Source organism: Henckelia pumila, chromosome 2, assembly GCF_033568475.1.
Source record: "Henckelia pumila isolate YLH828 chromosome 2, ASM3356847v2, whole genome shotgun sequence".
Taxonomy (NCBI): Eukaryota; Viridiplantae; Streptophyta; class Magnoliopsida; order Lamiales; family Gesneriaceae; genus Henckelia; species Henckelia pumila.
In genome coordinates, this window is record NC_133121.1 from 3,311,596 (window position 1) to 3,324,196 (window position 12,601).

At 35.0% G+C, this 12,601-nt stretch overlaps 2 protein-coding genes across 3 annotated transcripts; one reads left to right on the forward strand and one right to left on the reverse strand.

Moving 5' to 3' along the window:
• Positions 1 to 1,150: 1,150 nt before the first annotated feature.
• On the reverse strand, positions 1,151 to 5,949 carry LOC140880495 (translocon-associated protein subunit alpha-like). Of its 2 annotated transcripts, none has more exons than XM_073284996.1 (8): positions 5,818 to 5,949; positions 4,987 to 5,148; positions 4,804 to 4,854; positions 4,466 to 4,554; positions 2,909 to 2,986; positions 2,603 to 2,806; positions 2,007 to 2,078; positions 1,151 to 1,571 (listed from the first exon to the last, which is right to left on the reverse strand). In XM_073284996.1, the coding sequence occupies exons 1-8, from the start codon at positions 5,876 to 5,878 to the stop codon at positions 1,521 to 1,523; spliced, it is 768 nt and encodes a 255-aa protein (XP_073141097.1). In that variant the 5' UTR covers positions 5,879 to 5,949; the 3' UTR covers positions 1,151 to 1,520. The 2 variants fall into 2 exon arrangements, with proteins under 2 accessions (XP_073141097.1, XP_073141096.1); XM_073284995.1 differs by having other exon boundaries at positions 4,466 to 4,557.
• A 1,658-nt stretch (positions 5,950 to 7,607) lies between these two features.
• On the forward strand, positions 7,608 to 12,357 carry LOC140881635 (triosephosphate isomerase, chloroplastic-like). The gene is made up of 9 exons (XM_073287103.1): positions 7,608 to 7,992; positions 8,144 to 8,170; positions 9,169 to 9,238; positions 9,937 to 10,060; positions 10,540 to 10,624; positions 10,857 to 10,989; positions 11,095 to 11,268; positions 11,534 to 11,616; positions 11,925 to 12,357. The coding sequence occupies exons 1-9, from the start codon at positions 7,771 to 7,773 to the stop codon at positions 11,979 to 11,981; spliced, it is 975 nt and encodes a 324-aa protein (XP_073143204.1). The 5' UTR covers positions 7,608 to 7,770; the 3' UTR covers positions 11,982 to 12,357.
• Positions 12,358 to 12,601: the final 244 nt, after the last annotated feature.

A 12,601-nucleotide genomic window follows, 5' to 3' on the forward strand; every position in this document is an offset into this window, starting at 1 on the left:
AAGGTAATATATTAATTTAAATTCGATGATTGGATTGATACGAAATAAATAATTAATGATTTGATTGATACATAATAAATAATTAATAGATGGATAAATAATATGACGAGAATAACGCGAGATTGGACAGATCAAGAGAATTAGAAAATGTATTTATGTACATTAATTGCAAATCTAATTTTTTGGTGGGAAATATATATGTGGATGACTTTTCTCACTAAATCAGATCAAGACGTTAAAATAATTTATTTCCAATCTCGAATTTGATTCTTATACGCCATAATGAATTTGGTTAGGCAGTTGAATATTAAAGTATTGGAAACCAATAATTTTTTTATTTATATTATAAAAAATAATGTAATTTTGCTGTATTATTGATGTGATTTGTGGGCTATTCTTTACATTAATTTCACCTCGAAATATCGGGGGTCACGTCTAAAGTCCCAAATGTGCATCATAAGTCATACAAGTGGGGCACACGTACCAGAAAAATCTTCTCCCTTTTTCCAAATAAAATCATATCGATTGTTAAATGTTTCCGACGGTCACAATTTTCCCACATAAATTATTAAATTACAAATAAAAAAAAATGCAATTCCAATTTCAATTATTAACTAAATCACTTTGCAATAAAGGAGAACTAAACATATGCACACACACGACAAAACACACACAATCTATATCCCACTAGATAAAGGATCGATTATTGCGAACTTCTTACATCATGGTGTTTTATCTTATAATAATCTAAAATTATTATCCAGAGTCTTCTTCAAATTTTTTAAAAAATCATTTGGATATTAAATTCGTCCCCGACAAAAATATATGGCGCATCTAAAAGATTTTGCTTCTCGGTGCAAGAATACAATAAGAGGTGAAAGAACGAAGACCCATTGTTCTAACTACACAAAGATAAATGAACTTTGCTCGTATTTACAATTAAAAAATGACATTTCGACATAAAAATAATAATACTATTTCACGAGTCATTCAAATACAGATGCTAACAAGATTGACCAATAAGACATTGTGTTATAAAAAAATATTGAGTTTCACACTCATCAATGATCATCAAGCACCACTAGATCTCATTTCATAATTTTTTTGATATTCTCGGGCAATTCCTTGTCCATATATATTCTCTCAGAAATTAGTATTTATTATGGTATATATTGCATACACGAACACACACTAATTCCTCACAAAATATCCAATTCATATTCATCCAAAGTGAGGGCCATCTGAATATAGTTGATTAAAACATGCATGAATAGAGACAAGTCTCGCGTTCCACAAAAATGTCGCCTCAGTATTTTCTCTTGTCAACTCGTTTCAAGTCACCTCTAAGAAAAAAAGAACATATCGTGCTACAGTAATGAGGCAATCGAAAATCCGATAATTTAAAAACAGACTTACTACTCCTTCATCTTCCTCGAGTATTTGAATTCCTATGCTCCCTCAAAGAATCTTCGCTCATTGCGCTGATTCTTCTTTACAGTGTGCTCTTCGAGGATGAGCATCTACTTCTTCTTCTTTGTTTTGTTGGCCTGAGACCGTGTGTATGCAGTTCCCTGTATATAAAAAGTAGTAAATGGTCGGATACCATTTTCCAAACGAATCGAGCTTATGGGAGGTGATCAGGACAGTAGCATTCGTAACAAGTTTGATGGGGACCCAAAGCCACCTTAATGAAATGGCTGCTGCAGGGGATTGTAGTTGCAGAATTCAAGATTGTGACCTTCTACTGTGATGTTAAGTTATAAACTACAATTCTAAAAAGATCGAGCTCATGATTGTTTGGTTCAACGATTAATATTTACCCATCACCATTGATGATTGCACTTTTTGACGGGTCTGTGTCGAAGTAAAGTCATAGGATAAAAGATATCAGGGATGTATAAATTTTTCCTGACGAAAAATAAATGACCGGAGATATGAATAAATAAAAAATAAAAAATAAAAAAAAAGAAGGAATAAATTTGGAGAAAGTGCGCTGTGCTACACACCTGCAACCATTCATCCATTGAGACGTCTGTTGTCTTAGTTCCAACTTCCACCTTTGGTGCCTTCTTGGATTTCTAATTAATAACATACATAGAACAAATGTAAGCATCCGATTCAAAACGAGAAAAAAGTGCCCATCTATGATGGAAACTACTAAATTTAAAGATGGAAGCAAACTAATTTACTTCTATAAACAATCAAGAGCCTCAACAGCATCATTTAAAGGCAGAAAATTAAATTTGAAAGTGGTTAAGAAGCTTGATGGGGGAGGGTGTGATGGGCAAAGGGATCTGTAAGCCACCCAGTGTGAAATTAGTTGGCTCTGCGTTTGATAAATGAAATGAGATGACGGGTATATATTACACAAAACATGTGCATTTGATAAATGAGGTTGAATTTAAAAAGGTAAAATCATAATTTGAACTTTAATTAATCAAGCAAAATGTGGTTTCTACTATAGTTTTGTTATAGTGAGCTTCCTTTAGCAAAACTCAAGGGGCTTGTTCTAAAGTTGCTTACGTCCTCAAGTAATTTTCTGGTACAAGATATATTCTGTGAAACTGACAGTGAAGAGTTTAAGTGCATATATGGTAATTACCTTTGAGAATTCTTGTATTTGACTTCGTATCCAAAATCCTAGAAGACAGACAAGGGCTGCCCCAAGGCAAAACAAGAAAACTGACTCAACACCGAGCAGACCACCTGGCTCAGTAACTTCAATGGTCCCATTGTAGAAAGTACTCTGGTATGGGTGCTGGTCAATCTCATAAACAATAGATCCCACGAGAACATATGCACCAGACTGCAGGACAAAGTCGATTATATTTTGCACTTACAAAATTTCTTCATATTCAATGCTGCTAAAACACTTGGAACAGTAAAATTCAACATGTCTAAAAGTTACCTGTAAGAACTTGCTAACAGCGTAAACGTAAGGGAAAGTTGCGTGAGCTGATGGAGGAACCGTGGCATTGTTAAAAGCCTAGTGGATAAAAAAAAGCATGAGTGGCAAAATCCCAAATCATACTGGTCTGAAAGTGTTACTGACAGATAAGTGTGCAATTTTTATCCCAGACAGAAGATAGGTGCCGAATCCAACAAAGTTATCATCTAAGAGGTCTAACCAAGTATCAGTACTATATACTCCTTGCATTGGAGAGGAACCATAAAGACCTCACTTATGATTCACTGACACAGGAAGAAAAACGAAAGAATAAGGTATTAGAGAGAAGGTGTATGCCCAACATGTATGCACTCAGAAAACTAAGTAAACAATCTTGATCAAGAATCATCAACAACAATGTGTGAATTTTTCTTGCTCTGTTATTACAATCTTAAAGATCTGCTAAACCTGAACGTAAAGAATGCTAAGGTTGTATGTCAACCTCATAACGAGAAGCACGACACTTGATTGGGTTGAATAACCAACCATCTTGTTACGCAAGTCAAAAGTCACCCGTATGGTTTAATAAGCATCTCCAGGCACAAAAATTCACTGGCACTAAAATTCCAATTACTAATGCACGGAGTACAGAAGAATCCCATAAATATGCTTAAAAACCTGCCGAGGTTCACCAAGGACGAAATGGTTTCTATTTATTAAGCATTTTTCCTAGTAAGATTAAAAACTGATTGCAGGAAGCAAGGAATTTAATAAATGCAACATGGCTTATTAAAACTGTAAAATTCACTTTAAAAATATGAGGTCACATAAAATTGTTCAACAAATTCAGGCATAACAAGGAAAATTGGTTTCCAAACAAATACAACACACAAGCAAGGTGTTACATTCACAAATTAAGAACTGAAATTATATCGCAACTAGAATGAAAAGGCCTGCCACAGATGATCCCTGCGTACAATAACCATAGCTAATTGCTGGTATTCCTCCAGCCAAAGCTAGTGCAACTCACAAAATGAAAATAACCTAATGCATAACGCCCTCGCTTCACATTCTTATTTGCTTCTTCTTTCTAGAGGCTTCTAAGGCCTATTTAATCTTGGACCTATTTGGATCTAGGCCCAATCATAATTGGGTCCATAACAGTACCCAAATTAAGAACTGCAATTTTATTGCAACTACAATGAAAAATGCTTCCAAGAGATGTACTCTGTTAAGAAACCCTATCTAATTGCTAGTATTTCCCTAGCCTAAGCTAGTCACACACACATACAAGGAAAATAACCAAATGAATAACAATTTACTCTTGCGCCCACTACTCAGAACTCGAGGATCATCAATTCTCATCCAATTTTAAAAATCAAGTTTGTTCAAGATTACTACTGTCACCAATACAAAAACTTATTTCAAAATATCTTACTAATTGAATAAAAAAACTTCCAAATGGCAAAACACCCCACATCAAAGGAAAAATAAAAACTCAACACTGCATAAAAATTCCCCTTTCAGAAAAATCTAGTAGAAAAGTATAATACATCGCAGAAAAAATAAGCAAGATACCTGTGCAGTAAGATTTTGCAACAAGTAGCTTGGATCGTATGCGGGGTGAACACTGGCGTGGATCGCAATAATGCTAATACTTGAATCCCCTGCTATCACCATCCAAAATGTGACAAACAAATTAAGCCATTCATGACTTTTCAGCATAAAGTACCAAAGAATCAGGAATGGGTTTATAAGTCATTTTGCCATTTTCCACGCTGTGAAAGACAATCTTAGAAACAAATCAACAAGAAGCTATAGCTATGTGATGTCAAAATTAAAAACAACTCCAGACGAAAGAAATAAAACATTTATGTTTCAATGTTTCAACCATACACAATTGCACAAAGAATTACCTTCATTTTTCATTCCAACTAAGAGTTCACTTTCCTCCCCAGCTGCAACCACTGAAAAATGAGAGAAGATAACTCGATATGTGCGTAATTATAAGATGGGTGCAAAGGTTTCATTGTATCTCATAGAATAACAGGAACGCTAATTAACACGGAGAGGACCATTCTCAAACAACAAACACTAACATTTAGAGGGGTTTTTTGGGAAAACACAAACTGTTTCCACGCCTGGGGCTGGACCAAAATTCCCAACACCAAAGTCCTGGGCATCTTCACCAATAATCCCAATATCTCCGTCCTCAGCTGAATCAACAACTTCTGCATCAGGGTCGGGCTCACACCTTGCAACTACCAAGCAGTAAATGTATCAATGAGAAAACAAATTTCTGGTGAGCAATAGCAAGTTTAAAGGGGGATGTTCTCCTACTAAATGCAATATAACTTGAAGAAAGCTAACCCCTTCGTGACAGTGGTTTCGTCAGAAACTAAAAATAAAATTAAAATCTCTTTAACTTGGGACACAAGCTCAAGAAACTTATCGAAAGGACATGATACTCCCTTAAAAGTGACAAACTCCTGGAAATTAAAGTAGCCAATCACGAGAAAACCTCATCGTGCGCAAAACAATGCTTCAACAACACTACAGAGTTGATCCGCAACAGATATTCAAGCAAACCCACAAAATCGAATAATAAATGAGGGGGAAAAAAACCACCAACGATTATATGTCTGAATAGAAATTAATAAACAGAAGTCAGGCTAAAATTAATCAAGGCATAGTCGAAAGGAGTATAAAAGACGGCTCCAAGACAAAATAGAATCTCGATCTGATCTAATTCTACTCACTGCAGATCCTAACAAAAGCCGAAAAACAAAAAACTCGGCATAAAGATAAAATCTTTTTACATGCATGTCATCGAGACGGTCAAATATAACAGCCCAAACCAATTCCGAATGAAACAGAAGGGAAAAAATAGTCTTTACAAAGTGAAACGGATCTGTATCCAAAATGCTTACCTTGTAAAATTGAAGGCGAGATGATAAGTAGGCAGAGAATCAGAAAAACCCTAATTGTCATTTTCCCTCGATTGCTTATCCCACGGAGATAAAACGAGGAGACTTCGCCTGCTGATGGGCCGCGCACGTATGTGCAGTGAGTAGAGGGGGGACTCTCTCTTTAAGGCGTGGACTAAAGATCGAGGTCAAAATAGAGATACCCTTTTTTGTCGGGATCAATCCGTAATTTACGAAATTATATGGGCCCAACTATAATTTTTCTAAACGGGTGGGGGGCGGAATACGAATATTCAAGGAAACGTGGTGTAAAGTTTATGTGCCATTCGTGGCAGATGTCAACTATTGATTGGCTGCATGAGATTTCCCAACACATACGAGTCATACCTGAATGTTGTTTCGAAAACAAGAAGCCCAATAACCAAGCCCATCAAATTATAAAACGATGGCCCGTTCATTAATTATTAATTGGGAAAATAAACATTATTTAAATGGTTAATTTATTTTAGTAATTAAAGTCAATTAATGCATTGTTAAAAAAAATTGGTAAATAGCGAAGACATGTATAAATAAGTTTAATATTTAATCTACGGCAACTTGAATTTCGAGATTATTTGAATGTAGATGCTATCTTTTCTTATCCATTGGCAATTGCTAAGGAAATAAAGCAATAGAAGATAGTAGAAAATTTTTGTAAAAAAAAAAATGAAATTTTCGAGATAAATGTTGAATTGAATTGACGAATGGGATGGATAAGTATTCATAAATGTTGGTAATTAATATATGCAATCAATTGTGGAGCTTTGGCTGTTCGACTTTGTGTTTAGTTTACACACATCCATTTGGTGAATGCATAATAAATAGAGTATGATTTTTGAATTTATTTTAATGACGTAAAAATCTGCCGTCACTATTTTTCAGCTGAAACAAAGTAAATCATCGTGCTAACATGATAATATGCAAACTATGTTACTAAAATAAACCACATTGAACAAATCTTTTGCTATACAATACTCTCACCCAAAATATATTGGAAAAATTAGGACGAACTCCTGACCATTTTATTAAATAGATGATAATGTTAATAATGAAATATCTTGTGTTGGTTTATCAACAAACCATTCCCAACAAGAGTTATAAGCCCGTCATAATATTCAAAAGAGTATTTATATACCTTAAAAAGATATTGCAAAATAAAATTTGAGTAGTTATTTTGTGAGATAATTTTATGGATCTATAAATTCGTAAGACATATTGATCCGATCTATTTATTCAGTAAAAAATAATATTTTTAAAATAAATTTTATAAATTTTTTTATAAATCGGATCGGTTCGAAAAAAAATCTCACAAAGTTACTCTGCAAAACAATTTCGTTAATTTTTTAAAAAAAAATTATTTCTATATGGTTCAAATATCAATTGATATGAAATTATAATCATACATCAGATAGATTAATCGGATACTCTTGCTACAACAAAGAAGTCCATCAAAACATGTCACCTAACCGGCTAACTCAACCAAATAATCATACGTTTCTTTTTGCTCAATCTTTCTGTCCATTTTCTTCTATTCCTTTCTTGTTCTTAGAAAAATCCATATATGAATGGTTTGAACTAAAATAATTATTGAAATTTGGTTGGATTTAATGTTGCATATAATAATACGAAATTAATTAAAAATACTACATTACTTGGATAACATTCAAAATGATACTATTATTATATTTTCGAGATAAAACAATAATTATTGGAAATGATAGAGAAACAATGGCCAACATTGACAAACACGCCCCCAAGGCAGTGGCTTTCACGCTCCCGTCGCTCGCGTGGTCAGGTGGTAGGTAAGAGCCGATGACTTTTAAGAACGACGCCACACGTTAAGCAAAAATATCATTTCAGAATCTCAAAGCGACAGTGCACTGGCCTAGAAAGCGGCGGAGCTACATCTATCTTCCGATGGCTTTGGTGTCAGCGTCACTAGGCGGCGCCGCCGCGTCTCAACTCTCTCCTCAGCTGACACAGTTCTCCGGCCTCCGCAAAATTTTCGTCAGGTTCGAGAACTCGACATCCGATTCTAATTCAACACAGTGCTTGCTTCAGAACGTAGATTCGCATGTACAACTCGCATCCTCTCGTAAAGGATGCCGCGGTGTGGTAGCGATGGCAGGATCCGGCAAGGTTCTGAAACATCTCGTGTTTTATTTTGTTTCTTTCCGTTTCGGATTTTAACGAACGCTTCAAGTTCCTGTTTTGCCTTCAAATCTATAATGTGTTGGCAATCACTTGTATTCAGCACCAAAGCTGATAGTTATATTCCTTTTACTTGCAGTTCTTTGTCGGCGGGAATTGGAAATGCGTAAGTATCTCATTCTTGATTCTGTTGTCCGATTTTTTCTTTGCCTGTTGTGCTTCTTTTGTTGTTGGCAATCCATCGGCAGCATATTCTTTTTTATTTGTTTTTTTAGATATAGTTGAGTTGAAGATTCACATTACTCAAGGGCTGTAGCTCTTGGAAAGTAATATATCAATCAATTTGTATACAAGTTCAATCAAGCTGTTGAATAAACCAGGCAATAGGAATTCTTAGTAAGTACTCCAATTTAAATTTATTTTAAATCTACCTCTGCGGTGTCGACAGTTTCATTGAATGCTGCTAAAAAATTGGGTAATGTTAATTGAGGAACATTGATAACTTAAGGACAAAGCGAAAGAATGATTGGGGAGGGAATACAATGCTTGACGTGTAATGGAATCTAAAATTCGAGAAGGAAAAAGTAAAGGAATATTCTATAAAATTTGTTGACCGGATTATCACAGGAAGGTCCATGATTTTTCACTACGTATGTAAAGATTTGAGAAGGAATTATCCTTGTATAGTGTATAGTACAGGCTTCTTAAACAGTTGGTGAGAACATATATCTATTAGACTGCCTAGTCCCCGAGCTTGAAGTTTATTCTTTTACCTGATCTAATTTTGATTAAATACTTCAACGATATGCGAGAACATATATCTATTAGACTGCCTACTCCCCGAGCTTGAAGTTGATTCTTTTACCTGATCTAATTTTGTTGTAGTTTTTTTCTCTTTTGGAAAAATTCCTTCTGCGAAAGCTTTGTTCATATGTTAAGATCTATTAAGTAACACCACACTTCTGACCTGCGTTGATGCATGTTCACCTGTCAAACTACAGGCATTTCAGACCTATTTAAATGTCCTGTTTGTGCTGTTTTTGCACTAATATATATGCGGTGTAAAGTTGAATTATTTGAGTGTTACGTTACTTCTGATTCCCTTTTTTGTTTTTGTTTTAACCTATGCTCCCTTCATTAACTCATTTGTTTTTCTTTGATTAGAATGGTACAAAAGACTCCCTAAGCAAGCTTGTCTCTGATCTGAACGGTGCAGCATTGGAGTCTGATGTTGGTGAGTTCTTCTCTCCTATTAAAATTATTAATGTGATATAATAATCTTGACTACATTGAGGGGTTGTATGGCGTCCTTATTTCCTGAGCATCTCTAGTTTTAGATTCCGCTGCCATAATTTATTGCAGTGTATTTCACTCTTGTTCTCATTTTTCTCTTGGCTCGATTTCCAATAAATATGAAAATGTAGGCAGATGAACAACCATTTAAAAGTGCAAACAGCAAAACTATTTTTTTCAAATTTTCCCACACCACCCCATGTTTCTTTCCAGGAGCGAACAATGAATTTGTATTATCGACGTTTTCTAAATCCTGCCTTGAACTGCAATTTGTAGAGTTAAGTAGAATTGCATTGTTATCATAGAATTTGTAGGTAGTTGTAATCGTTTGTAAGCGTGTTATCACTCATGAAGATTAAGTTATTGTTTCATTTTTTAATATGATGGTGTGTAAGAAAAGGTACTAAATTATTTGGTACAGACTACAGATGGGAAGGGAAGGGAAGGGAAGGGAAGGATTGGTATACTTTCTTTCTAAGATTCAGAATTCGTGGTCCTTTCGTTTTATACTTTCTTTCTAAGATTCAGAATTCGTGGTCCTTTCGTTTTATATATACACGTATCAGTGTGAAGCATATTATTCAAGTGAAAAATGGGAATTCGTTGCTCTATCTAGTATTTTGCCTTTGACCTATGCAGATGTTGTTGTGGCACCACCTTTTCTCTATATTGATCAGGTGAAGAACTCATTATCTGATCGAATTGAGATAGCTGCTCAGAATTGTTGGACTGGAAAAGGTGGTGCATTTACTGGCGAGATCAGGTTTGTTATCTCAATATGCTGTTCTCTAGATCAAGGTTAGCTTGCTTGTGGAAAGAAAGGATTTGCACATTTTTTTGCCTATTCATTTGACTGGGTACACTATGAAATGTGCTATTATTGGCTTGATATGCATTTCTAATAGATTCGAAAGGTGAACTGTGGTATCTCATTCATCTAAAGAAGTTGGAAAAGGGGAAAAAAATCTCAGAAATTGGTTCTTTTGCTGACATTCTTCTGCATATCTTTAATTTGGCTGCAGTTTAACAGATGATTTTCATATTTTGGCCATACCATTTTAATTGATTCCACTTGAATTGTTTCACATGCTTATTTCAGCTGGTTATTCTAGCCATTTTCTGCTGCAGTTTTGCTTTTGGTTAATAATCGTTAATGTAACTCTATTTGACCTTTATAATCGTCCGATTGTGCTAGTTACTGTAGGAGCAAGGATTTACAATTTACTACTACATCTTGTACAGTGTCGAACAAATAAAAGACCTTGGCTGCAATTGGGTGGTTTTAGGGCATTCCGAGAGGAGACATGTAATTGGAGAAGACGATCAAGTAAGATATGAGAGTATCCCAGTTAAAAGTATTTCGTCCCAAAATCCAAAATATACATATCAAGATCATTATGATCACATACATGTCACCAATTATTTTTCCGTCTTTCATAGCTTCCTCTAAAAGGATATGGGAAGAAACTATGAGTTCTTATGATTTTAAGACTTTCTGTTTATAATTCTTGCTAAATTTCTACATGTTCTAAATCCTGTTCATTCATCAAATTCTGTAGTTCATTGGGAAGAAAGCTGCTTATGCATTGAGTCAGAATGTCGGAGTGATTGCCTGCATTGGAGAGTTACTAGAAGAAAGAGAAGCAGGAAAAACTTTTGATGTTTGTTTTCAGCAGTTGAAGGCTTATGCTGGTAAGTTTAGATCTCTCTCTCCCCTTATATACATCCCTGTGTCCATTTGTGAAATTGAAGGGAATTAATTAGTCCTTTATTTTTCCTCACTTTCATGATATGCAGATGCTGTCCCAAGTTGGGATAAGATTGTCATTGCATACGAACCCGTATGGGCTATAGGAACTGGTAAAGTGGCCACACCAGAGCAGGCTCAGGAGGTGCATGTCGCTGTTCGTGATTGGCTTAGTAAGAATGTGTCTGCAGAAGTTGCATCCAAAACTCGCATTATTTATGGAGGTCTGTAATTTCCAGCTTGAGTTTTGTAATTTTTTTGAGTTCCTATCTTATATCCACCTATTACAAATATTAAGAGAATATGACTTCTATTACTTAGTTCTCAAATAATCTTTGAAGTTTTGATTTTGGTTCGAAGATCCAATGCAATATCAATTATCTATCCAGTTCCAAGATTTCGGTAGTCTCAGTTTCATGTTAGAATGGTAGTGACAAATTTTCTTCATTTGCCCATTTACCTGTATAATCTCAAAATTTTCATCCATAGGTTCTGTCAATGGAGGCAACTGCGCTGAGCTTGCAAAGCAAGAAGACATCGACGGATTTCTTGTAGGCGGTGCATCCCTGAAGGTGTCATCTTGTTCTCCCTCGTACTTCTGTTTTGCACCCTGTTAATTGCTTGTGTACCCTGTCTCGTTCTCTCTTTTTGTTTTGGTTAATTTCACATACTGTACTTCGCAAATAAACATCATCTTCTTCTTGCGTAAAATTGGAGAAAGATAGCGTTGTTTTATGTGAAATTTAATACAAAACACAAGGACTACGCTTCATACTCGAAGCTAAAAGAGCAAAAAGGTCCACATTTGACATGTAATAAATTTGTTCTCACAGATATTGGTGGAAATGTGTCTCTTATCTCTATTATTTACTCCCTGTAGGGACCCGAGTTTGCGACTATAATCAACTCTGTGACTTCCAAGAAGGTCGTTGCATGATGTTTGAATAGTCACAAAAGCTTAGAGAATTGCTTTAATCAAAGCTCATCTTTCGGACAACTTCACCAGACCGTCCCTTCATTTGCTTCAATTGTTCGAATAACATCATTTCTGATGAAACCGGTAGAGTTTTCCGGAACATCGTTTCCTTGAAGAGAATCCATCGAGATTGCGGTGAGCCCTTGTACGGATCATATCGCGATGTTGTAACTTATATAAGTATACCACACTTCTCCAATATATGACAGATCCAACGTCTTTTAAATGCATCAGTTTTGACATGTAGTGAATCTCTCAAGTTCTTCTATTTGTGATTTTGACATTTTCTCTGAGACTATTTTTTTTGCTTATTTTGATTTATTTGTTATCCTTTTTACGCTCATTCTGTTGCTGAAATATCCTTCTTTCTAAAGCAAGGTTGGCAGGAAACGGTCCTTCACAATTTCCTTTTTCTTTTTTCTTTTTTCCCATTTATATATATATATATATATATAATTCATGTACAAATATAAAAAAAAAAAACATAATTTGTCTTCCTAAATTTCTCTAATTTTCTTTTCGCCAATACGAAATTTCCGTCTCTATCTCAGTATTCAATATTCAAATATTCGATAAGTGCT

Bases quoted from the DNA above. Each gene is read 5' to 3' on its own strand.
- LOC140880495 (XM_073284995.1), bottom strand. From the start codon at position 5,878: ATGACAATTAGGGTTTTTCTGATTCTCTGCCTACTTATCATCTCGCCT. The intron at 4,855-4,986 runs GTTAGTGTTTGT...CTCATTTTTCAG, and splicing joins CCCAAAAAACCCCTCTAAAT to TGGTTGCAGCTGGGGAGGAA. The intron at 2,079-2,602 runs GTAATTACCATA...GTTATTAATTAG, and splicing joins AAATACAAGAATTCTCAAAG to AAATCCAAGAAGGCACCAAA.
- LOC140881635 (XM_073287103.1), top strand. From the start codon at position 7,771: ATGGCTTTGGTGTCAGCGTCACTAGGCGGCGCCGCCGCGTCTCAACTC. The intron at 7,993-8,143 runs GTTCTGAAACAT...TTTTACTTGCAG, and splicing joins CGATGGCAGGATCCGGCAAG to TTCTTTGTCGGCGGGAATTG. The intron at 10,990-11,094 runs GTAAGTTTAGAT...CATGATATGCAG, and splicing joins GCAGTTGAAGGCTTATGCTG to ATGCTGTCCCAAGTTGGGAT.